General features: G+C 39.5%; 3 protein-coding genes and 1 long non-coding RNA gene across 7 annotated transcripts in view; all 4 read right to left on the bottom strand.

Annotated features, from left to right (window-relative positions):
* Positions 1 to 15: 15 nt before the first annotated feature.
* Positions 16 to 1,636, bottom strand: LOC108877707 (uncharacterized). The gene is made up of 4 exons (XR_001960143.2): positions 1,413 to 1,636; positions 627 to 752; positions 443 to 475; positions 16 to 180 (listed from the first exon to the last, which is right to left on the bottom strand). It is a non-coding gene; the product is annotated as an uncharacterized LOC108877707 (long non-coding RNA).
* A 2,215-nt stretch (positions 1,637 to 3,851) lies between these two features.
* Positions 3,852 to 6,502, bottom strand: LOC108877701 (progranulin). The gene is made up of 6 exons (XM_018667819.2): positions 6,453 to 6,502; positions 6,000 to 6,149; positions 5,569 to 5,871; positions 5,195 to 5,368; positions 4,492 to 4,635; positions 3,852 to 4,385 (listed from the first exon to the last, which is right to left on the bottom strand). The coding sequence occupies exons 2-6, from the start codon at positions 6,147 to 6,149 to the stop codon at positions 4,257 to 4,259; spliced, it is 900 nt and encodes a 299-aa protein (XP_018523335.1). The 5' UTR covers positions 6,453 to 6,502; the 3' UTR covers positions 3,852 to 4,256.
* Positions 6,503 to 8,174: 1,672 nt separating this feature from the next.
* Positions 8,175 to 15,159, bottom strand: fam133b (family with sequence similarity 133 member B). Of its 4 annotated transcripts, none has more exons than XM_051066174.1 (11): positions 14,974 to 15,159; positions 13,983 to 14,080; positions 12,557 to 12,635; positions 12,252 to 12,371; positions 12,130 to 12,162; positions 11,869 to 11,940; positions 11,112 to 11,210; positions 10,921 to 10,962; positions 10,727 to 10,795; positions 9,119 to 9,169; positions 8,175 to 8,879 (listed from the first exon to the last, which is right to left on the bottom strand). In XM_051066174.1, the coding sequence occupies exons 1-11, from the start codon at positions 14,995 to 14,997 to the stop codon at positions 8,784 to 8,786; spliced, it is 783 nt and encodes a 260-aa protein (XP_050922131.1). In that variant the 5' UTR covers positions 14,998 to 15,159; the 3' UTR covers positions 8,175 to 8,783. The 4 variants fall into 4 exon arrangements, with proteins under 4 accessions (XP_050922131.1, XP_018523322.1, XP_050922128.1 ...); XM_018667806.2 differs by having other exon boundaries at positions 10,724 to 10,795; positions 14,974 to 15,158; XM_051066171.1 differs by having other exon boundaries at positions 10,724 to 10,795; positions 10,921 to 10,959; positions 14,974 to 15,158.
* A 313-nt stretch (positions 15,160 to 15,472) lies between these two features.
* cdk6 (cyclin-dependent kinase 6) overlaps positions 15,473 to 24,372 on the bottom strand; it is a 34,780-nt gene continuing 25,880 nt past the window's right edge. Inside the window, 3 exon segments of the mRNA XM_018667751.2 lie at positions 15,473 to 18,281; positions 18,431 to 18,566; positions 18,977 to 19,027. Coding sequence (XP_018523267.1) covers positions 18,129 to 18,281; positions 18,431 to 18,566; positions 18,977 to 19,027 — 340 coding nt within the window. The 3' untranslated portion in view covers positions 15,473 to 18,128.

Raw genomic sequence — 24,372 nt, 5'->3', positions numbered from 1 at the left:
TCAGTTTACCATGCTCTTCCGGCATGCTTTGTCTCCATGTTTCCTCTTCCTGTTCTGTTTTGACTTGAAGCAGCAGTGAGGCCTTTTGGTCCTCCTGGCCCAGACTGCCTAGTTTGTGCTGACACCAGGGTTCAGGACTCAGGGGGACCTCCTCCTCAAAGACAGAGGGCTGATCTATCTCTGGGGGGGGAGAACAGAGCAATGTATTCTATTATATTGACAGACTGCAAAATATGTATTTCTTGCAGTTAATACTCCATCAAACTATTTATTCAGTCTCAGTAAATGCAAGTCTGTGGCTATTTAGTGTCTATCAACACTGTACATTTGTTTTTTTTTTTTTACAGATTTTCCCTTAAAAATACAAATCTTTTTTATAAGGACAGACTAGCAGATTTACACACATCCAATAAATATGGGAACAGACATACTAATAACTAACCTGCATCTTGGTTTTGCTGTAGTATTGTAAAACCTGTAAAATAAAAAGCAACCGAAGTCAGTGGAGATTACAATATTGCCATTGTTATTAGTGTTGGCACTATTACACAGCTGAAAATGTGCTTTTACAACAAACCAAAAGGTAATGGTAAAATGTCACAAGAATGACAAGAAACTGTACATACCATGTGGTTTGGATATGTGCCCCTCAAAGTTACATTTCCGATAAATTATCTTTTTGCAGTATGGGCAGTGCCAGTGGCTTCTTCCCTGGATTCTGTCTTTGCACATACATGGTACCACAAACTTTTCTGAAAAGAGAAAAGATAGCTTACTAACAAACACCTTGTAAGGCTGAACACCTTACAACAGCATTGTTTTAGCACATTTCCATGAAATGAAAGTCAGCTAGCATACTTTAAAATTGTTCAACTATGGTAATCCATTATGATACATGTTTAGTTGCCTTTTATTTATTCCTTTTATTTATTTATATTTTTAAATCAGTGGTTGGTTTTGGAAAGTTAAATGATGGTGTGGCTACGACATCTGAGTTTTAAGATTTAAGCACTGTATCTATGAGCTATTTTTTCCCCCCACAAAATCAAACTAAGATAAACAGTCTTTACATCAGTAAATAAACACATCAACCTGAATGACTTGGAGTTCAATCACATTAACAAAAACCAGTGACCTGGTATTAAAATGCATTTATCAATCTAAAAAGCTACTGTAGAAACAACAGTAAAAACATCAGCACAATCCTTTAAATAGTTTTGCTTCAATAAACCAGCTACAGCATCCAATAAGATACAATAAAGCACTACCTTCATGTTTAAATGCTATTATAAAGTTCTCACAGGGAGACTAAACAAGACAAAGGTGAAAACAAACCTCTGGTACTGAGCCCCTGATCGTGTGCTTAAAAGCTCAGGTTAGTGTTTTTTAGTCTTGACGCTAATAAAACTTACCAGTGCCTTCCTCAGTAAAGTGAACAGGTAATGCCTTCTCATCAGATGTGTCTCAGTGGCCTGGATTCTTTTGAGGCAGTAGGGACAGCTGTCTTTGGCTGCAAACTTTAAAAAGTTGGTCCATGAGGTGAAGACACATTGTAAGTCTGGAAAAAAAGATTTCATTTAGTGAATCTAATTTAATGAATAAGTAGAAGTCGACAGTATTGTGCTTTTACAATGAAATGACCTAATAGGTCACTGTTGGAGGAGGACTTCACATATTGCACACACTGCATAAGTGTTACCATTAATAAGTGGTCACTGAGGAGATCCATGATTGATTAATGAGAGGAGACTTATGTTAGATGTACTTCACATGATTGCAGTCTCTGGCTGTGAACTGAACGATGCACCTGCCAGCATCAAGTTGATTGTTGAGAAACAGCATGTAATAACATGTCGTTGAGGAAGATTAGATGAATTGATTTAATGAAAGAAGGAAGACATGTCTTCATCAAAATGATTAGATGATGAAGTGCCTAGCACTGGATTGGAACATCGATGCTGGTCCTGACACTGGTGAGCTACTGATAGTGACCATGATAAAACATAACTAGATGGCACAAAGCATCATATTAATGTGAGTTTGCTCCTATGCTGTTAATCTACATTGTCTTCTGATTGGTGTATACTCATTTAATAAGTGGACAGAGTGAATATGCTGAGGAAAGCAGTGTGAAAAATGTTTGTTGAGGCATCGGGTGAGACAGTGCTTTGTCTGTAGCTTGGCCTTCTAAAAACTGCACACTACTTTGGTTTCGCCACACTGTAGCTAATGAGCTCACAATTTTTATTTGACCACAAATTTTAAATAATCTCAAATAGTATCAAAGGGGTGCTGTGGTGAAATGAGAGCGAAACATTATTTGCTATTTTACACCTAAAAATATGCTGAATAACTTCATTATGCCTCAGTTTCCAGTTATGTGTTGTTGTTGTTTATGTTGTATAGTGTTTATATGTTTGTGTATAATCTTCTATTAATGTTAAATTGTAAATTTAAAAAACGCTACAACCTCTCTGAGCTTGAGAGCCAGAATGAAGCTGTGATTTATCTGTGTACCCATCAGACTCGCATTATGAATACCAAAACCCATGACATTATCCACATGTATTTTATGTGTACTGGGATATTTTACAATGTTAATAGTTGTTACACTAACATAATTAGATTCAGTGTTAAATGCGTAATTTGCGTAACCAGCAAAGTAGGATGTCAAAAATCTAAATACACGATCACACCTACAGCAGCGGGAAGCACACCTATGTTAGGGTCCTATGTTCCCCACTCTGTTAACACCCATTAACCCTCCTGTTGTGTTCAGGTCAACTTTGATCTTCAACTGAAAATATTTCATTTCTTTATTGGACTTCAAAACAGCCGTATAAACACCTAACTCCTAACCCATTTGAAAAGTTAGCCTTAAGTAGCGGATCATTTACATCTAAAGGAGAAGGGACACTCATTCGATGACAAGGTCCACATCTTGGACAGAGGACAGGTGGTTTGAGAGAGGAGTTAAAAGAGGTCATCTACGTCCACCTGGAATGTCCATCTCTAAACAGAGATGGTGGCTTACAACGCCAACTTTCAGCCACCTACAACGCAGTCCTGAGATCCTTACCCAGGACTTAACCCCCATTCACACCTTGAGACATGTGACCCTAACTGGGGAACATAAGACCTTGGTAAACTAATCTTTAAAGCTTACATACCGCTTCCAGCAACATTACAGAGAAATACTGCAGAAATAATATCTCACATTTGATTGTATCTTCAGTGTTGTGAGGAAACATGTAAGTTGACGTTAGAAAGCAGTATGGAACAGTATGGATCATGGAGTTGACGGTTTCAGAGGGAAAACAGAGGTGATGGTCTTTAGCAGTGTTATTTATTATAAGAGGGGAGAGGAGGATTTACGTCCAGCTAAAGAGGACTCGGGCAAATTGAAGGACACAGGTTTAAAACATCTCTGAGAGTTCTAGTAACTCAGCTTCTGTCGTTCAGATGGACCGACCTTCTGTCTGTGGTAACTTGGACTTGAGGATAATGTCCAGCACAGAACGGTGGCGGTCGTTTTCTTCCTTCAAACGAGAAGCCTGCACCTCGTAATCCGCTATCGTTTTTCTATAGCACCTAATGTTTCAGAGGCAGCAGCGTGCAGCCGCTCAGAGACAGACACTTTCAGGTCTGCAATTCGACTCATCTTTCTACCATTGGAAAACTCTACCTTCACCCGGAACGATATACATGGGACACCAGAGGAAGTGCAGATGGAATTTCCGCGTTACTTTCAAAGTAAAAGCCTTGTGACGACGTTAATCTTTACAGTAATGAGTACAAGACAGGTTACAGGTTAAGACTGCGCGAAACATTAGAGGAGATGGGGAGAAAAATGATTCACATATTTTTTTTATTAAGGATGTTTTTTGTTGATTGTGAAATGATTCAGGCTTGGCATTAAATTCACCATTGGCTGGCTGTATCAATTTTTTAAAAATCCTCAGATGAATCATCTTCACATTTACTACACCACTGCATTGCTGGATTTAATCTAACAATGTGGATGTTGTTGTGGGAAATCAGTTCTAAAAATATTGTGATAAGACTGAAAATGAACAGTGACATTTCATTATTTGTACGAAACAAACATACTGCACCATTCATCATATGATCAGATTATTAATTCATTAAACTGTTCATTGAGACTGATTCAAAATCTTACAGGCTACAAAGCATTGCTAAGAGTTTATCTGGAAAGCAATGACAAAACTGTCACAGTGTACTTCAACAGCATGTCCTCAGTCCATTTTGGCGGGTTCCTGTGCTCCTGAGGGGACCCGAGAGTAGGGTCCTCTGCACGACATGGAGGAGGGGTCGCAGGTATATCCATACTCACAGCAGTGCTGCCCATCTGCACAACACTGGCCCTGAAATCAGTACAAGCCTTGATGTTAGAACAAAATACTGGACTGGTAAATTACTGTGTTAAACAGTAATATTTGATAAACTAAAACACAAATGTTTCGTTCATACCAGTGGGTAGGGACAGCAGTTCCACTGGCCTGCGGTTCCCTTGCAGCAACTCATCCCTTTTGAACAGAAAAACCTGGAATCACAGCGAATGACTCCAGTCTCATAGGCATCGTGACTGGCATCTGTTAGAGCTGTCATGGGTTTCTGAAAAGTAAATAAAACTATTATAACAAACCATCACTACTATTATACTCTATTATCTGAATATTGAATCATAAATGTATATATATTTATTTACGTATTAGATAACTATACCCTTAAAAATCTGGTTTCTAATTTTAAGTATTGCTTTATAACATTAAACATTCAGAACTTAACACCAGAGAGAAGTTAAAGCTACAGATTTCTTTGGCCACTGAGGGGCAGCAGACACAAGCTGTAAACATGACACTGACGTATCATCCCTTCAGGAATCCAACAACAAATTCTGATTGGTGCATGGAAGTATGTGACATTGCCTTTTTTCAACTGAGCTGCCTGCTCAAACAAACAAAACAAAAATAAAAAGAAAAATGATGAAATATCTCCTGTGAAATAACCAATCTGGTCAAACTATGTCAGAAAAAAGTGTGTTCACAGAGGTCACTATTGCTAGTGGTTAGAACTGATAGAGAAAATAGGTTGTCAGGGCCTTTGTCATTCAGAGAAATAATCCCAGGATACAAGACATATAGAAAGGTACATAAAGTGTGATATGTCCTACCTCCTGAACACTGGCTGTGTCCTCTGGAGGTGAAATGACAGAGGCCGGGACTGATGACAGAGGTTGTTTGGGGCTGAAAGGATACCACAGGTTTTGCCTCAGGCAGTGTGTGTAAGTGAGATCACAGTCGTAGCCATATGGACAACAGTGGTAGCCGTCCAAGCAGCACCGGCCCTACAAGCCACACATTCAACACAACAGTCAGTCCAAAATAGCACCAGTGTTCCTCAATGAGAAGTCTGTTTTGAAATCTAAACACTTCATAAATCTGAGTTGCTAGCTCTGACTTGTGACTTGACACGTCATGTAGTTCATAAAAGGAATTTCAATACAGTCATGTGTCTTATTGCACAAGAGTGTGGAGGTCAACTCACACGAATGTATGGGCAACAGAACCAGACGCCTCCTGGGTGTCTGCAGCAAGTAGTGAAATCGGGACAATAGTGATAGGCATCACAGTAAACAACTGAACTCTTTTCTTCATCAGGGACTTGATTGTCTTTGAACTCCTGAAGAGACACTAGAGGCAGAACAGCTGGGCTTGGTTCCTCTGCTGCCTCCTTCCTCACCATGGGTATTTTCACCCACGGCAGGTCTTCTTTCTCACACATCTGGGTCACCAGGTTGCAACGAAACCCTGAAGGGCAGCAGTGGGCCAAGTCAGCGCAGCACACGGCCTGGGGAGACACACATGAATACAAAGAGCCAGAGAATTTTAGTACAGAATAATCAGCACCAGTTTTCCAGAACAACAACTTGACAACTGCATCAATGTTTGTGTTTTCAATGGATTCAGCTGACTTACTCTTGGATATGGACAGCAGCTATACCCATGCTTAGTTTTACAGCAGGTGGCTAAATCAGAGCAGGTATTCCCGTCAGGACATGTGATGGAGCAGGAAGCAAAGCCCCACACACACACACCCATTAACAACAACAGAGTGATCCTCAGCATCTGCAGAAGAGGGTATAACATCAAGTTTATTTAAATCATCATGTGCAGTTTCAGAAAAATCCATCACATTCTATTCAGTTCTTAAGTCTGATTTTGTGACTTACATGTGAATCACATTGTTTTGTTCACTTGTTTTTGTTGCAACTTTCAGTTTCATTTAAGCTTGAACTACTTCCTGTTCTCAAGAACAGCCTCATTGAAAAGTACTGAGCAGCAGCTCTGGACTGATAATTAAAGCTGTATTCTGGTGACACTTAAAACAAGAGAGAAGTTGATGCACAGTCATAGGTATGAATCTCTTACCTTCACTCAGTGAGGTGAGTCAACAGCTTTCTGCAATTCGTCTCACTCTTCCCCCGAGCTGATTAACACACACTCAGATCTTTATACAGCAGGTTAGACCCTCCCACTGAATAAAATCTGGAAGTTAAACTCACACATTTATCACTCCTCTCTGTCCTGTGACTGTCAAGATTAGGAAAGGAACTAGTTCACACCCTGGTACCATACATGGATCTTTAAAGGAGGGTTTGAGTAATTGAGTAATGGTATCACTATGCAAAGCAGCCACACACACACACACACACACACACACACACACACACACACACACACACACACACACACACAAACAGTCGTGTCAAAGATTAAACATGAAAGCCTTTACAAGCTCACCTTTGGTTCATTACAGTTTCTATCACATGACCTGTAAAGCCTCATTTAGAAATATTGATGAATTTTATTTTGAAAGTTATTTATGTTAAAATTACTTTTAAATCCATATGACAAAAGTTTCATATTAATTTAATTTTCGACTCTAGTACTACGCATTTCCACTTACTTTCCTTAACTTTTTAATATCCGACTATTTTATACTCCAACACATTTGAAACTGTGTACTTTTTTAATACATTAAATGTATCTGCCGGTTACAGTATATGTAGGTATAACTAGTTACTTTACTTTAATTAAAAAATTTGCTTAGTTTATAAGATTGCTGCAGATTATGCTCCTCAGTGCCACAGAACCAGATACATTAATTACTGCTTACATATTAATACAATAATAACCCAACAATATATTCTAATCTGAAATGGGATATTCTGCATAGTGAATGCCTTTACTTTTTGATACTGATTTTAATATTTCAGTACTTTACTTGGGTGAAGTTTTAAACACAAGACTTTAATTTGCAAAAGAGCATTATTGTATGTTGCATATTACATTTCTTATATATGACAAAAGTTTAATATTAATTTAACTTTTGGGACAAAAGTTTCATATTACTTTTACTTTTTGATACTCTATTTTAATATTTCAGTTCATTACTTGGGTGAAGTTTTAAACACAAGACTTTAATTTGCAAAAGAGTGTTGTTGCATGTTGCATACTAAATTTTTAAAAGTACATTACTTCACTTGCTAAACAAAAATATTTAAACCTAACACGAGTAGAGAACATACTGGGACAAGGGATATCGAAATTGGTAGGCTGGTTATGCGCTGGTTGGTATCCTTTAAATGAAGAGACTGGGTCAATGAACCTCTCAGAGAGAGCACATCCTACACATTATTATCATTTGGTCTTATAACTTGAATTTTGTGCAATATGGTGCAGTATAAATGTAAACTGTGCATTGTGAAATTATGGGGAAAATGGAATTACCAAAATGAGGTTTACAGCATCCCAACTGTTCCCCGCTGACCTCAGTTTCAGGAAGTACAGAAGAGAAGTTTGTCACAATTATTTGATGTAAAAAGAGAGCAGGTTAACGGAACATGCAACAGAAAAATGAAATAGTAGACGTGAGTTTAGAATAACATACCGAGTGTGTTTGTTGCAGTATTGGAGGTTTTAGATTTAAAGAATCCAGACAGTGCTGAACTAGATTTGTCACATTTTGATGTAATAAGTGTGCAGCAAAGTAAAAGTAAATAGAAGTGTGTGAAGGTAGTTGAACTACACGTATATATGATCTGTATACACACGCAGGTCTCATTATAAAGGTTTTAACACTAACAGCAATAAAGGTTAAAACAATACTTTATTAATGAATTCCCATTGTTTATACATTTACACTGCAGTGTAACAATTCATCTCACTGAACAATTATCCCTTGTATAAACGTCGACTGTGCAGCTCACGTTTCGTCCAACTTCAATATGAGGCTGGCGGGACATCAGGTTATCGGGTCTACATGCATGACACAGGCACTAGCATATCAGCCTCATCCAGCAACTAGAAATGTAAGATGTCGGGTATGAAGCAGAGGGTGTGATTCCTAGAGGGCCAGCATACTGAAGGCGAAAGCGAGTGCCAGTCACACAGAAAACTCCGAGATGGGGTGGCAGGGGGTGTTGCAGAATTCACTTCAGTCCCATCGTTGGCTGTAACTCAAATAACAATCATCTAAAAAAGCATGGTGAGAAAAGTCAACAAAAGATATGTACCGGTAGTTGCCACTTAGAGGGATGGGTGCCTCCCTTGTTTTCACCCCAGTGTTACAAGTCTGTAGGTCTCCTTGATCGAATGCGATGACCGAAGCCGGATGGGAAAAGTTTTTGGTGGTTGAAGGCAAAAATAACACTACTAGTGACCTGCCGGGAAGCCGAGAGAACTGTAAAGCTACGGTTGTTAGTCGAGCTCTGAGTCCGACTGAGACGCTGCCTTCTTTTTCTTTTTTCTGCCGTGTTTCTTGTGCTTCTTTTTCCTCTTCTTCTTGGATTTATCCTGAGAATATAAAGCAGTTTACATTTAGCGAATGATGTGTCTTTTCTTTTTCATAAAGCATTTGTTAGAAGGTGCAGCCAGACCGTTTTTATATAAGTGAATTTACATCAAAATTAGACACAAAAACATATTGCTGTCCAAAAGCTGATACTACTTGTTTCATGTTAAAAGGAACGAAATAAAACCCAAATCTTGTTTGCACAATGTGGCTGTAAAAGGAAATCTGTTAAATTGCTCACTGTGATTTTCTCCTTTTCCTCGCTACTTCTCTTTTTCTTCTTAGCCTCAGCCTATGGAGGGGAGAGGTTGAAATGAGTGCATGGAGAGCAGGAAGTCTTGAGCTATTCCTACTTCTAAAAAGCATATTGCATATAGCACTGTTTCACAATATTGGAACTTCTACAACAGCTGCAACGGCAAAAGCTGCTTTTTTCTAAACTGTTGGGCAAAACTGGTTAGCATGCCCAATGTGTGCTAAGTCGCTGTGGAAACCTTTATCCTCTCAAAAAAAAAAAAAAGATTCCAAGATGAAACACTGATGAGACCAAATTTATATTAATAAAAGAGATGAAATCATTCTTGGGGAAACAAAGAGGACATTACAACTGAATCTGAAATCTCTGTATTATTGTTGATGAAGGAAGGAAGCTACATCCATGCACTGACACATAAAGGACAGGCCTAAGTGATGACAACTGACTGACCGACGAAACAAGTTAACAATCATTTTCTAGATGCTACATTTCCTCTTCCTGGCTTTCCTGTAGCACCGTTGCTGTGTTATCACTGCAGGAGATGCATATTCAGTGCTTGGCTAACGTGAGGTGATTGCAGATGAGATGGATGATGGGCTTGGTAGGAAAAAAATGGCTGATAGTCAGAGCCATCTCATTTATAATGACATGAAGAGACATGTCATATTCTTCATATGATGGGAAGGCTATGTTTTGTGATATTCTTTTACCACTTTGGCCACACTCTTCACCACTGCAATCACTCGCTCACACACTCTCTCTCTCACACTCACTCGGGGTGCTGCATGCAGTCTGCCTTAGAGAAACGTGAGTTAAACATGAAGAGGAGTCGATTCAAATGGGTCATTTTGATATAAGTTGATCATGCGTCAAACACCACAACTCTTTGGTTAATTTTGTATCAGAGATGGGAACTTTACTAAATGATACTGTCATTTGAATATGATTTAACCAACTTCCCCTGAAGAGCCACAGAACATCTGGACGAGAGAGCGAGTGTGAGAGAGCGAGTATGGGGAGAAATAAAACTGATACTAAAGTTTGTTTGGTGTCTAAGAAGTCAATTTATGACTGCTGATCAAGTATATTTAGGCTAACCATAAACATGTTTGATTGGCTAAAACGGTCAAAGATAATGTTCTGTTTTTATCCAAGACCAAAATGACTAAAATATCAGAGTGTCCTGAGTAAACTAAAACGAGAGTAAACTAGAGTATGAAATGTCTGATGTCTTCTGTGACTAAAGAGAACACAGTTGACTAAATCTGATAAAGGCAGGAATACTTTCTGAGGTAGTTCCCCCCAAATTTGAATTAAAAGAGGAACAAAGATGTAAAAGAGGAACAAAGAGGTAAAAGAGGAACAAAGAGGTAAAAGAGGAACAAAGAGGTAAAAGAGGAACAAAGAGGGAGATGGCAAATAATTGCTGATTACCTATTTGTGGAGGGGATTCACTTTCAACCGAGTAATTTATCGCAAGGGGAAGCATGTGGCACATGTTCCATAATTTCTTTATCTAGCATTTTAATCTGAAATTGTCCTGTCAGCTGTCTATTTCCTCTTCAACAAAAATACATGAGGAATACTTACTACCTCTTCCCCCTCAGAGTCCGCAGAGGACTCCGAAGAGGCTTTCCTTTTTCTCCTGCGGGTCTTGTCATCCTGCAGATGCGGATTTGCAATGAGAAATGCAATAACTTTATATTTCAAAGCAGCACTTATCTCTGAAAATCAACACACAAAACTATTACTATGAAAAAGTGAGGCTCTAAACAAGGATAAATTACCTTTTCTTTGTCCCCTTCCTCCTTGTTTCTTTTCTTTTTCTTCTTGGAAAAAAAAACATTTAGATTAAATGCTGACATTGGATCAAATAACGTTAAATTACTTAACTGCACATTTTTTACAACCACAAGCTATTTCTACTAAGTGTAGTCAAACAAGAGAAGCCAACTGTGCTATTAGAAGAAAGAGACACCTTGCTTTCAGCATCCGATTCTTCCTCCGAGCTGTCTGATGCTCTCCTGGCCGATGACTTCTTCCTCTTCCGTTTTTTCTTCACACTCTTCTTTTCATCCTGAACACACAAACAGAAATGCAATTAAACAGTGTAGTGATGCATTATGTGTAAAACAACCTTGTGAAGTTGCTAGGGGAACATTTAAGCCTTTTTAAAATGGATCTCTTTGAGCTGTATAAAGTCCACATTATTTCTGATCAGTTGTTTATTGTCAACCCATTTGCTCCAGATATGTCAATTATCACAAATACCCCACTGCTTTTTATTAAAACACTGGAACCTATTCCTGGAATAAACCTACAATAGAGCGGTTTAATTCAATCAGACGGTGTTGTGCACCATCAGGCCAAAGCAGAGCAGCTCTGGGTCTTAAAAAAAGATTGCCCTTTGTGTTCATCTCAAGAGGATTGTGCCTCTAAATCACAGCTGTTTAGCTGCTGGCTTAAAACTGTATGAGGTTCAGTATTGTGATAATGCTGGGGATGGAAATAGAAGCCTCCCAAATCCTATCCAAACCTTTCTCATGCAACACATAGAATGTGGACATTACCTTATACAGATGGGTTTGAAAATACACAATTTGAATGATTCAGGCTGGGATCAAGGGCAAAAAAGAACCTTGATCAGGACATCCCCTACAATTTAGTTCACAGTCTTTGAGGTTTGACATTGTGAAATGTTTTTCATCTGAGGTGATATGGACATCATGACTTACCTCGTCTTCAGATTCTGAGGAGGAGCTGCTGGAGGAATCAGAACTCGATGAAGAGGAGGAAGATGAAGAATGCTTGACAAAAACACAATGAAAGCAGGGTTCATTAGACTTGAGGTTATTTGCTTGATTGATGTCGGAACATTACATTTACAGGAGCCAATGAGAGACCATCTCTGAAAGCAAGCAGTGTGCGCGCGCGTGTGTGTGTGCGGCAGGACTGTGGAACAGCTGCCAATCACAATACTGGAGGTCTCTCCTCACCCTGTTGGATTTCTTCTTCTCTTTCTTCTTTTTCTAAACACAAATGAAAATACAAAGTGAGTGCAGGATGAAATTTAAGGGTTAAATGATTTATATGTCTCATAAAGGAGATAAAACCACACCTCTTTTTTTTCTTTCTTCTCCTCTTTCTCCTTGTCTGCCGTCTTTTTGTCTTTCTCTTTGTCCTTGTCACTTCCACCTAGCAACTTCTCTCTGTTTTTTGCCAGTTCTTTCTTCCATTTCTGGGGGGGGGAGAAGTAAATATTTTATTTAAAAAGTATTGCCAGTTGTTCCTCATATACAGCTACACCTTCATCCAAGTATTAAAAATAGTTTTGTAGTAAAGTTAAAGGATTGTCATAAGTGTACACATTTGACTTTACACTGACATTCATAGTTGGGATTGAAAATAATGAGAGGAACAAACCTCGTTCATTTTGTCCTCAAAGTCAGCCAGGGCTCGAGAGCCCTTCTTCTTCTTCTCCAACTGCTCCTTCAACTCTTCCCTGAAGAAAAGAGAATAAATCAGTTGTAATACAAGTTTTTATTTAAAAAAAAACAAAAAACAAAAAAAACATCTCAGCAGACATTTGGGAGGATTCTGTCTGCTCCAAGTAGACAGTCATCTCAACACTTCACTTCTTTCAACTTTCCTCCATGCAATATTTAAATCTGATCCACCACGTTTTCATCAACAGGAATTTATAGTAAACAGACAATGAATGGCCCTATTTATTCCATGCACTCAAAAGATTTGAGTTTGGTGAGTTTAATGAATGAAGATTCTCCTTTTTTCAAAATTCTTTCTCTTATAATTAAGTATAATTCACCAAAGCCCTTTAATTAATATTGTGGTACCAGGCACTTTATGTCTCATTTACTTTTTAATACTGCATTGAAAGTACTTTGGTCTTTGTACAATACAGAGTAAACTCACATGCTGGCAGTGGTGTGAGACAAACAATGAATTAAATGTGCCCCCTTGTGGCCAATATTGGAGCTAATTTCATTGAGGAAACTCCAATTATCAGAACTATATCAGTCAAATATGACATTTTAGATTTGAGGTATGCATTGCAGTGATGAAATGCCTTTAAAAGTTCTGTAATCTGTACAAATTCATCTATATCATGCACGCATAAAAGGGTTGGCTAATGATAATGATGGCAGTTGAATCTTCATAATTTCTAATCAGTGCATTAGGGCTATGAATGATTTCATACAAAGCTGTCAAATCCCAGAGGATCTCCATCTCTGCTCCAAATCTTCTTAGGCAGTGCTTCATCCCTGTTGTGAGAGCACCCAATCCTGGGATAATCCTGATGTTTGAACTATACTGACCCCAAATCACTGGATGCAGCACTCTTAACAAGGTGAAAACAATCACATTTTACTGCTGTAACACTGAATTTGAACAGACTAATGTCATTCAATTCTCTGTGTAGGAAAAGAGCAAGTCTGTATCAATTACCTTGAAGTCTGTTATGCCATGCTAATGAGGAAATTTGTTATTACATCTAACGAGGATCAGAAAACCTCATTTGTTTCAAATGATCATATATGTATGAACAATAAAGTGCAGACTTTCAGACAATGCTTAGTTTTTCTTTCCCTTTAACAGTTTACGCTTTTATCTTAGCCCATTAGATGAGACCCGGCTATCTGTAGTGAACCCCATAAACTACAACTACACCTCTTCTCAACCAGTGTTTTTGAGAGCTACATTAAACTGTGATGATAGAAAGACTAGAATGAATGGAAATAACAGGAGGATCCCCCTGTGAGAAAGATGTCACATTTTATCTTTTGTTACCAAACAGCAAATACCTAGACAGTGTTTGTCGTTTACTCACCATGTTGGTCGAGGTCTGCTTAAATAATCCTGTATGGTTGGTCCAGAGTTCTGTACCGGTCCCCTGGCCCGTGCAGCAGCAATAGGGTTAATGTAAGCCTGGTACACCAAACAGAGGAAGGCATTTTACACACTTCTAATGGAGGTCACTGAAGTACACTCTAGATTAAGTTCTAGGATTAAACAGTATAATATGATACAGTTCTACAGCACCACATAATACAACTAAAATATAAGGTGAAAATTTGACCAATACGTCTCTAAAACAGTGTCAACAAAAACAACATACAACATCAATAGAGATTTAAAGCAGGGCTATTGTTTTAGACCACAACAGCTTTTGTTAAGTGTACTCAATGAACTGTCAAAAGAATGTACCTAACAGTGATAGGTCACAATCAGCAACAATAATAATAATAATAATAGACCAAATTACTCAAAATAAAAATAAAAACACAGAGGACACTGGCAACAATAAGATGGCTAATTTGGCAAACCGGGCTAATATTAAGCCGAACGACAGGGTATCATTAGTTTACCTTGGTAACTGGTTCTTGTTTGTTTATTACACTGCTGTTGTGTAATATTTGATGTGGCCACAAAAAGCATCGTCAGTCACTATGCGGCATCATCACGTCAAAACATTGCCTTAAATGCTGTGAGCTAAAGTTAGCATTTGCTGCTTGCGCAGCTCCACTAGAGCAGAGTGAGCCTAAGGCTCGTCTCTCTCTCTTTACCTACAACATGCACGAAGCACTTGAAACATACACAATGCTGCATCAATAGAAACACGTTTAGTTGTATTTCCAAAGGAGATAACACGTAGATGACCACATTCTAGGCCTAGCCTCAGAATACTTAGCGGAGGTATACATTAGCTAGCCAAGGCTAGCTGCTGCGCTAACACTGTTTATGCTTGTGTTTAGCTTAGCTTGCTAACCAAATGTAACCGCTTATTAACAGTTTGTCACTAATTAAGTAACAGAACTCACCACTCGATTGTCTCTCTTTCCCATGTCGAGTCAGCAATGAGGAGAAGTGTTTAACAGAGAGAACAATCATTAGTGTTACCTTGCTAACATTGACCTAGCCACCTCAGGCTGGGTTAATGGAAGCTCTACTTTTCTTCACTCCTCCTAGGCTGCTGCTGTTTCGTATTCTTCTTCTTCGTAGTACTGCCGCAGTTAGCATCCTGGTTGTTGCATTACTGCCATCGTCTGGAAACAATTACCACCTGCAATTTCCGTTTTTATTTTTCAGTAGCCAAGTCTCTCAAATTCATGTCACTGAGCACCAATTAAAGTTATACAAAGTTATACACTCGTATTTAAAAAATGTTTTTGGTACGGAATAGAAGTAGAAGACTGTGTAGCAGAATTCAAGTATACTAACAAATTATGTTGCATCTAATGTTCACTCATGACAAATACAAATTCACAGGAACGATTGATTAATTAATTAATCACACCTACAAATGAGTCCAAAACAACATTCTTAAAAAGCTGCTTTTTATTCAACTGGTGCAACACAATAATAAGACACCAATGCCTGCATTCATACACAAGTATAATGCCATGATTGTGGTGTTCCTAGTCTCCATTTAACATGTTAAAAACAAATGTGGCACTGGAATATGTGTGTAATGTGTTTAAATGATGGATTGAGCTACATTGGCTTCAAATCAGTGAAAGTTCTCAAACCTTAACAGTGGACTTGAGCTTTATGTTATGAGATTGAAATGTAGTACAAATTGATTAACTCATAAGAAAAACTTACAGTGATTGTATCAAGTGTAATTAAACTAAAGCAGTCATTATCTTAATTGTAAACCTCTATGCCTAAAGTATTTGGAGCTTTCATTGCATTGTATGCACCACTGACACCAGATACGAGTCTTTATCAAATAGAAAATTCACACAGTGCTTAGTCAAGCAGACAATTATACATGGATCTACATCGTGTTCGCCATCTAACAATTAATGGTTGCTGGCAAAAACAGTTCATACAGGCAGTTATCTTCAGACAGTAATGACTACAGTAACATATATTTGATAGAGGAATGACAGTAGACTATGATCAATGACATGACCGTAGAACAGCTTGAAAGAAAACCTGAAGGAGTTGTGATGTGGTCAGTTAGTAGCCCAAGGATGTGCAAACTGTGCCCAAAAGGTTTGGACGTCCATAACAAGAACCTGAGAAAGTTAGAATGTGTGTCTGTGTGTGTGTGCTAGCAGCACTACCTGTTAAGAAAACGTAAACCAGTGTTAAAATATGTTACTGTTCTGCAAGAACTACTACATACAAAAATACAACTCTGCATAACTTGCTTTTTCCTTGCTGGTAAAAACTGAACTTGAATAAAACTGGACAAACTGTAAATAAAAGCAAAAACTGTACACAAAATATTTGTGCATTATTTCATATAAAAACCACTGTAAAATTCGTAGTCACTCTCAATCCAAAGTAAATGAAATACGACAAGCACCCGCAGAACCCACCCAACATTTTCAATAGACAAAATACTCTTGCCATACAACATTCCACTGACCCTCACTACTCTACGTCTATCCATTTTTACGACATATCTATGGGCTGACGATGCACGTATCAAAAGTTTTCTATCAATACAGCTTGTACTTAGCACTACATACTGTACAGTACCAATGCCTATCCATTTTACATTCCTTACATTGACAAACTATTCTTACACAAACTCTATAATCATCTAAGGAGTTGGTGTAATTGGTGTAAGAATATTATATGCCCCAGCATCTTTAAAAAAATCAAGTAACAACTTGATGAAAACAAGCATATAAGACTTGTCAATAAAATTAAAATTAAATACAGAATATTGGCGACAATACTATGCCAAATGTTTTCATGTTGAATAGTGCTGGTGGGATTTTCTCCACCGATTGCAAGCCTGTGCATTACTGTATCATTTGAATAGTAAATAATAATTGTATTTCATAATGATAAAAGCCCATGATGGCAGACTAAAAGCAAGTCATAAACACCAAGTGAGTGGCAGGAACTTTTCTATAAGGTTCTTTCATCATTGTCTCAGCACCGATATCAGCCCATTTGCGATGAGTCCCTTGAAGAGTGCAGAAACCATTAGAATCCCGCTACTGGTCTGCAGTTACTCAGGACATCCTCAAGGTGGCAGTGATATAATACATATATAACTGGAATGGTAAGTCACGACATGGCAGTGAGTGGTTGGCTTGGGGTGCCTAATAATGTTTCAATACGTAATTGTGTACATGAGTGTGCTTATGTCAGTGGTAGTGCGCACACTGAACACTGTGTACGAATCTGCTCGCAGTACACACCCACAGTGAGCATAAACGCAGGTGATATTCATGCTGTCCACACAGGCTCCCGTACGGTCCGGTCGCCCGGTCCAGAGGGCCCTTGCAAAGTTGAACACTGGTCATAAAAGAGGCCTCTGCTTCGTGGCCATCTACAGTCCATCCATCCACTACTACCAGTCAGTCTGAGATGCAGGTCTCTTTGCATTGTTAACACGGTCAATCGTCGACATATAACAACCTAAAAGCAGCAATTACAATCCATCAGTTCATGGAAGGAGGATAGCTTTGTGCATTGTTCAGGAAGGGCGAGAGCATTGGCGTCATCTTTCTTGACACTTTCTTTACCCTCATGTTTTTTGTACTTTCCCAGAGCGTTGTACATTGACTATAAAAAGTATTTGTCTCCTTGGTCTATTTCATGTTTTGCTTTTGAGTTTATATACAACATGGAATCACAGTTGATTAAGCTTTTTTGACACTGATCAGAAAAAAGTCTCCTTAACGTCAAAGAGAAAACAAATCTTTACAAATGGGCCTAAATGACATTGAAATCTTAACTATTAAATGTGAGTATGGAGCGCATTAGGGTGAATACCTTTTTAATCACACGTTATGTTCTATATTTGTTCTTGAACATCATCAGTGTCTACAGATTTGTTTTCATTTTGACATTTAAGAATTATCTGTTGACCAGTGTCAAAAAATGTTAATTAACACACTTTGATTTAACGCTGTAAAAACAATAAAACATGAAGCAGACTATGAAGCAGTGAGTTGAATGCTTTTTATAGACACTGTATGGGATGATTAAGGGTGAAGGAGGACCGTCAGGCAGTCCTCTCCTCCATTGTGGGCTTGTTGCTGGGGATGGGTTGGGCCGCGTATACGTTTCTACTGTGGCTGTCCACGCTTTGAAAATAGGGGTGGCTCAGCGCAGCGAAGGCCGATATCCTCCTGGAGGGGTTGAAGGCGAGGAATTGCTGCAGGTGAGAGAGGAGAGGGAAGAGGATGAATGAGAGGGGAAGTTGATAATAATGAAAGGAAAGACACCAGTATTATGATTATAATGGAAGTACGTTTTGATATCAAGGCTTTGAGAATGTTTCAAACACTGAAAAGAGGGATCCACCATTAAGAGGGCCCGTCCTTGCTCATCCATGTCCGGAACCAAGTCTTCTATTGGCTTAGGGGGCCGTGGGGTGAAGGCACTCTGTGGTAGGGCCACCTCCTGGGGCCAGTCCTCTGCTGAAGGTACTCCAACAACACTATGGGATGATAATGCTCATCAGTGCCTCTCCAGTTTAGATCTTTGCTAAAGTATCCCACGTTTGCTGAAGCAACTGACAGTTTTCTTGCATACCCAATGGTAAACATCCGAGGGATGCAAAATGGTGCTAATAATAGCAGTGTAAATTCATCTTGCAGGTTGCGTATTAGTTGTGTGCACATCCTATTTTATATTTAGGCCAGGTGCAGGATAATGGATTCAGTTAAGGAAAAATGAATATCCACACACATGATTTAAGTTCCAGAATGTTATTTGACTAACTTTTTTGACAAATTTGTTACAGTACAATAAAGTTTGGGGAAGCTTAAATCCCGGTTGTGCATTCGTTCTCAAAAAACAAACAGGACCTAAGAAAGTGTACCATGAGACAGAGTTAATAATACTTACTCAAAAATCTTTCCCAGCTGATCAACATCTGAGTTTCCTCGAAATAGCGGTCTGGAAAAGAAAAAATAAAAGAGTTTAGTTTGCTGCTGCTGAAACGCAAGTGAACGTATATAAAAAATCTTAAAATTCTTAAAGAATAAGAATAAAATGCATTTTGGTTAAAAGTGTAAAGCATTAATTCTGACATTAGTGTTAATGCAAACTATCCCACGGTGCACTGTGGACAGACAGCCTTAAGATATAAGCTTTTGGCTCAAGGCAAAAAGGAATGTGTGACTCTGATGTGAACATTTGAAGTGGCCACACACACTCGCAGCTCCATCTCATGTAGTCAGGATTGTGAAGCAGTGTTGGTAGTACCACTGAAGAGGGAGGGAGGGAGGGATGAAAGGAGGGAGGAGAGCGACAGCAGGGCTGCTGGTGGTTCCTGTGGCTTTGGGCCGTCTTTGGATGCCCGTGGGCGGCCATGCCTGCCCTGGCACCCGCACAAATTCCAGTAGTCATCATCAGCACAAGCCTGCCGGCTGCCGCACAGGGACAGAAAAAGCCCATTTATCCCTTATGTGTGTGTGTGTGTGTGTCTGCTTTTGCTCTCTCTGTGTGAATGTGTGTAGGAAAGTGGGAGGGAGAGGCGTGTGAAAGAAGAGTTGGGATTATTCTAACAGAGAAAGCGGTATGGGAACTAGACCTTCCTGCTGAAGTTCTGCTGAAAGGAAATGAGGAGGTGTTGTTGTCAAAGAGAGGACTTTCTTTGATGCCATGACTTTTAGGCTAAATAATATTACTTTTTCAATTATTTTTTCAAATGTATTCACTTTGAAAATGGCAGTATGAAATTCACTGAGGTCTAGAAGGAGACATACAAGCTCTGATCCTTCATTTTGTTCCATTCTATTTGTTTAAGATGATTGGTCACCAGCAGATGTCAATGTAATGCAGGATACTGACACATAGGTGTGCTTGTATGTGTGTATATGCATTCTGTATCCAGGCCTCAATAAAGTTCAAGTGCACCCCACTTAACTGGAGTCAACAGAGACTGGCTAGCCACCATGTGTCCCTGTGTTTTGCCACTTGCAGGAAGCTTTGCATAGCTGAACACCCACACTTTCCTACAGACTCAGACACTGGGATATTAGTCACACAGGGGTATTTTTGCACATTTTTACAGTGACGGCAAACTGATATATCACATGCTGCAGTTCGGAAGTGGAATTGAGATACAGAGATTGTTTTGATTTTTCAGAAATGGTATCCTGAACTAATGGATGTCCCAGTGTTTTTTTTCCCCAGTCTTGCACCACTGCTTTAAACGTCTGACATTTAAACAGGACCACACATATGCGGATCTTTTGGGGTAAAGCACTGTACTGAGGTTTGAAAGCCATTTAAGATCAGACCAAACCAGTTCTGACTGTTGCAAAGGAAGGGGAAAAAAAATCACCTACAGCAAAGTCATCGTGCCAAAACAAGTAGGGCTGATAATTCCGAGAGGTCCATTTTTAAACCTGGAGTGGTTTGCTGGGTTTGTTGGAGGGGGATAACTGGATTCACATAGAACTGGCCACTGGCATGCGCACACAATCAACAGTCGAGTGCAAATGCACATTTGCACACACTCCAGGCAAGTGCACACCATAAGGGTGTACAACAAATGTGCACACACTCACGAAAGGGATCGTTTCCCACTCAGAGATTTGCATGCGCACATACGTGCGCGTGTGTATGCACAGACGGATGGCAATGAAAGGAGGACTCAGACTGGGTTGGGACAGGCAGCTGAGTCACGCTTCCTTTAGTGCCAACACGGCTCTGTCCCACATTCCACTGAGACAACCTCTGGAATGCGTGTGTGTGCGTGTGTGCATGTTTGCACGTGAGAGCGTCAATCTGTCTGGGTGGGAAACGGAGAGAGACAAATGCAGTGTGGCTTCTTCATGTGTTTAAAACATGAGTCAGTGTGAACTGCATGGACATGTAAATCTGTGCTGAGTTTAGATGTACTGTGCAAAAAGCATGTGCGTGTGTTTGTGCTTGCGCAAAAGAACATACACGCATGCACTCAAGCTCGCATTGTTGAGGATTTATCAATTGAGCTCCAAAGTGTGAGAAAGTCAACACGGATGTGCGGCCTGTCCTGGACCATTAGCACAAGACGTTCAACCTTTTCGATTGGAGGAATGTCAACAAGCGGGCGCACTCTCTCTCTCTCTCTCTCTCTCTCCCCCATTCACTCAAATCATGACTCACCCCAACACTATCCCAGTCATGCAGATGCAGACTTGCATGATATTTGCTCAAATTCCTTTGACAACAAGTTCCCAACTATTCTTGCTACAGTACATAGTCATTAAAAGAGGTTTTCTTTTTACAATGGCATGTTTGACAATGAAAGTGGAGAAGAAGGTGCTGGGGGGGGGGGCCTTTGAAGTTTCATGAGTCATAAGAAAAATGTTCCGAGGTTAGATTTGTTCCTTTCTGACCTGCAACATGAGGTGACAGGGTGAACCCGGGCTGTCACTGCTTAGAGGGACTCCAGTAAGGGGCTGAAATGTTGAACATTTTTTTGTAGAAAAAATATCACAAGCTGTTTATGAATTATCAAAATGACCAACAATTAACTTTCTGATGACAGGCTAACAGATGACTAATTTCTAAGATGATGTACTCATTCATTTCACAGAAAAGGTCATTCAATTTAAGTCCCAGCTATTCTGAAAGGCAATCAAACCACCAGTGGGGTTGTCTGGTTTGGTTGCACTCAAGCTGTCAACAATTACAATCTCCACTTCAACAAAACTGCAAACTAATAAACAGTGTTTTCTCATCTTCTCTTGTTCTGCACTTTCCCTCAATCACTCTTTCTTGTGCTTTCTTTCACTGCTTTTCCCAGGTGCCCTTTAATCTCTAACAGGTGGCCTTTTAAAAAGCCATCTTAATCACCTGCAGAGAGCAAGAGAGACAGATTGAGAGAGAGAGGGAGAGAGGGGGAGAGTGAGTGTGTATGTTCTGTTTATGGCCATCAAAGAGCTCTGCCTTGTTTCCTGCCTTAAAGCAAAGCTGGACAGGTGCCAGATTGTGAACACACACACATATACACACCAAAGCTTTTTACAGCTTATTGTGTCAGGGTGAGAGAAGAAGTACCCTAACCCAGACACAGACACACACAAACATACACACACAGAGAGGCAGCTCACTGCTATCAGACATGGCAGGATTGCCAACACTCAGACTGAGGCTGCTTTTAAAGAAACACTATATGAGACAAGGACAGACCTCCTCTGCACACATTACACACATGTTTCTCTATGTCAACTCCTCATTGGCAGCAAGGTGTTCACTTAAAGTGCCACAGATTCTTGGTGCGTGTTTCAACATTACAAAGGTTACACAGCCATGAAATACACTCCATCTTTGTGGTGTTCATGTTGTATGAGGTCTGAATAGCATTAAATATGTTTCAAAGTACATCCAACTGCCATTCACCTCAAGACTCAAGTATTATGTGCAAACGTGACTGTGAATACATTAACTCTCCAACTAGCAGCCTATCCTCAAGCTTTACCTGTACTCTACTGAAACCATTCAAACAAACAAAATGTGTATATATCTTTTCATGCACTTGTCAAATCTTATCCAGGCGTATTTTAGATCATGTCTTTATATCCATGCTAGGGCTGTAACTAATGATTATTTTCATTATTAATTAATCTGCTGATTCATTTGTCAATTAATTGTTGTGTCTATTAAAAGTGTTAGAATACATTAGGAAATGCCAATAGTAATTTCTTGAAGCTGGAGAAAAGGCCACTGTTCAACAGTTCTGTCTTTCTGTATCACCTTTGGCCTTAGTTTCACAATCGTTACACCGCTAGAATTTTGTACTGAAACATGATCTAAACAACTAAAATATTACCAAAATACTGCAGTTGCCGATTCATTTCTCGTCAGTCAACTAATTGATTAATCAACTACTTTAATCTCTAAACAAAGATGATGAGAAAATAAAAGTCAAAAAAGCTTTAGAGAAATACTGGGAATTGGGCAACAAAGGCTGTTCTTGACTGAAGAAAAAAATATGGTCACCACTTTATCATCATATAGTGATTGACCTATGACAGAGATAGCAAAATGTCAAACATAGTGTGTGGTAAATGACAGCAAAGTTTTTTACATAACTGAGTCACATGTGACAGTAATGGATTATCAAAGGCCAGGAAACTAGGAATAAAAACGCCTTTCAACCTCCCTTCTGTTAGCATGTCTTAATATGATGTATTTTAAAACACTTAGAGTATAGATCTCATCTGACACAATGAAATATTGTCATGTGTTGCCATTTCTGTAGCTGGCTGCCAAATGAAGCTTTAACACATGACCTGGCGCGCACATGCACCAAAACTCCTTTAAAAAGGACAGCATGGGGAAGGACGCAACAAGATTAGTTTCCAGCAGAACATGTTTTGTCTGGATATCACACCAAACACCCCCAGTTACCAGAGGAGTGAATGTGGAAAACATTGTGTGCAGTGTGTGTGTGTGTGTGTGTGTGTGTGTGTTCTGGCTAACAACAAAAGTATTTTTTTAGTGCACAAAATAAACTCTGGGCCCAAATTTTAACAGTTTCTGAACATTTGACCTCATTCTTGCAGGGTTTAATTGGTACGTAGTGACAAATTTATAGTCCAGATGCATCCTACACACAGATGGCCGACAAATTAAAGGGAAAAACCAAAATAAAGTGACTTAGTAAGGTGTTGGTCCGTCACAAACAGCCAGAACAGCTTCAACGCACCATGGCGACATGTTTCTAAAGGAGATTTCATGATTTGGTGTTTTGCTGATGATTGTATCTAACAAGTCAGTCCAAACTCTCCCATAGCTGTTTAATTAGACTGACGTGTGGTGACTGCTCCACAATCTGTTCACCCTGTGTCACCCTTTGGCACTAGAGCCTCTACATTCCCACTGAGGCCCACGTGCGGAGCGCGGGGCGCTGTGTGTGGCTGTGCATGTTGGGGTGTGAGGACGGTTGGGGAAGGAAGCATTACAGGCAGGGCTGCTCCTCCTGGCACTCTGCCCTACCTCAGAGAGACTGTTCTTATCTACTCCAAAGCACACCACTACAAGCTGGCAAAACCCCAGTTCTCTGTTGATTACAAGACACATTTCTAAACACGCTATGGCATATAAATATTAACATTAGAATGATGCTATGATGACAAAATTTGTCAGTGTGCCCTGGAAAAGTCCTCTTTCCTTGCATAAGCAGGCAGTTGAGTTTTTTCAGAAAAATAGTCCGTTATTAGCCTGGCTCTCCAGTGTGTGAAGTTCGTTAGACCACAAACTGACAAATACCTACACCAAGAAGCAGAATCTTGGCTTGCATGCTG

Source organism: Lates calcarifer, linkage group LG3 (genome assembly GCF_001640805.2).
Source record: "Lates calcarifer isolate ASB-BC8 linkage group LG3, TLL_Latcal_v3, whole genome shotgun sequence".
NCBI classification, from domain to species: domain Eukaryota; kingdom Metazoa; phylum Chordata; class Actinopteri; family Centropomidae; genus Lates; species Lates calcarifer.
This window is presented reverse-complemented; position numbering and strand designations above follow the sequence as displayed.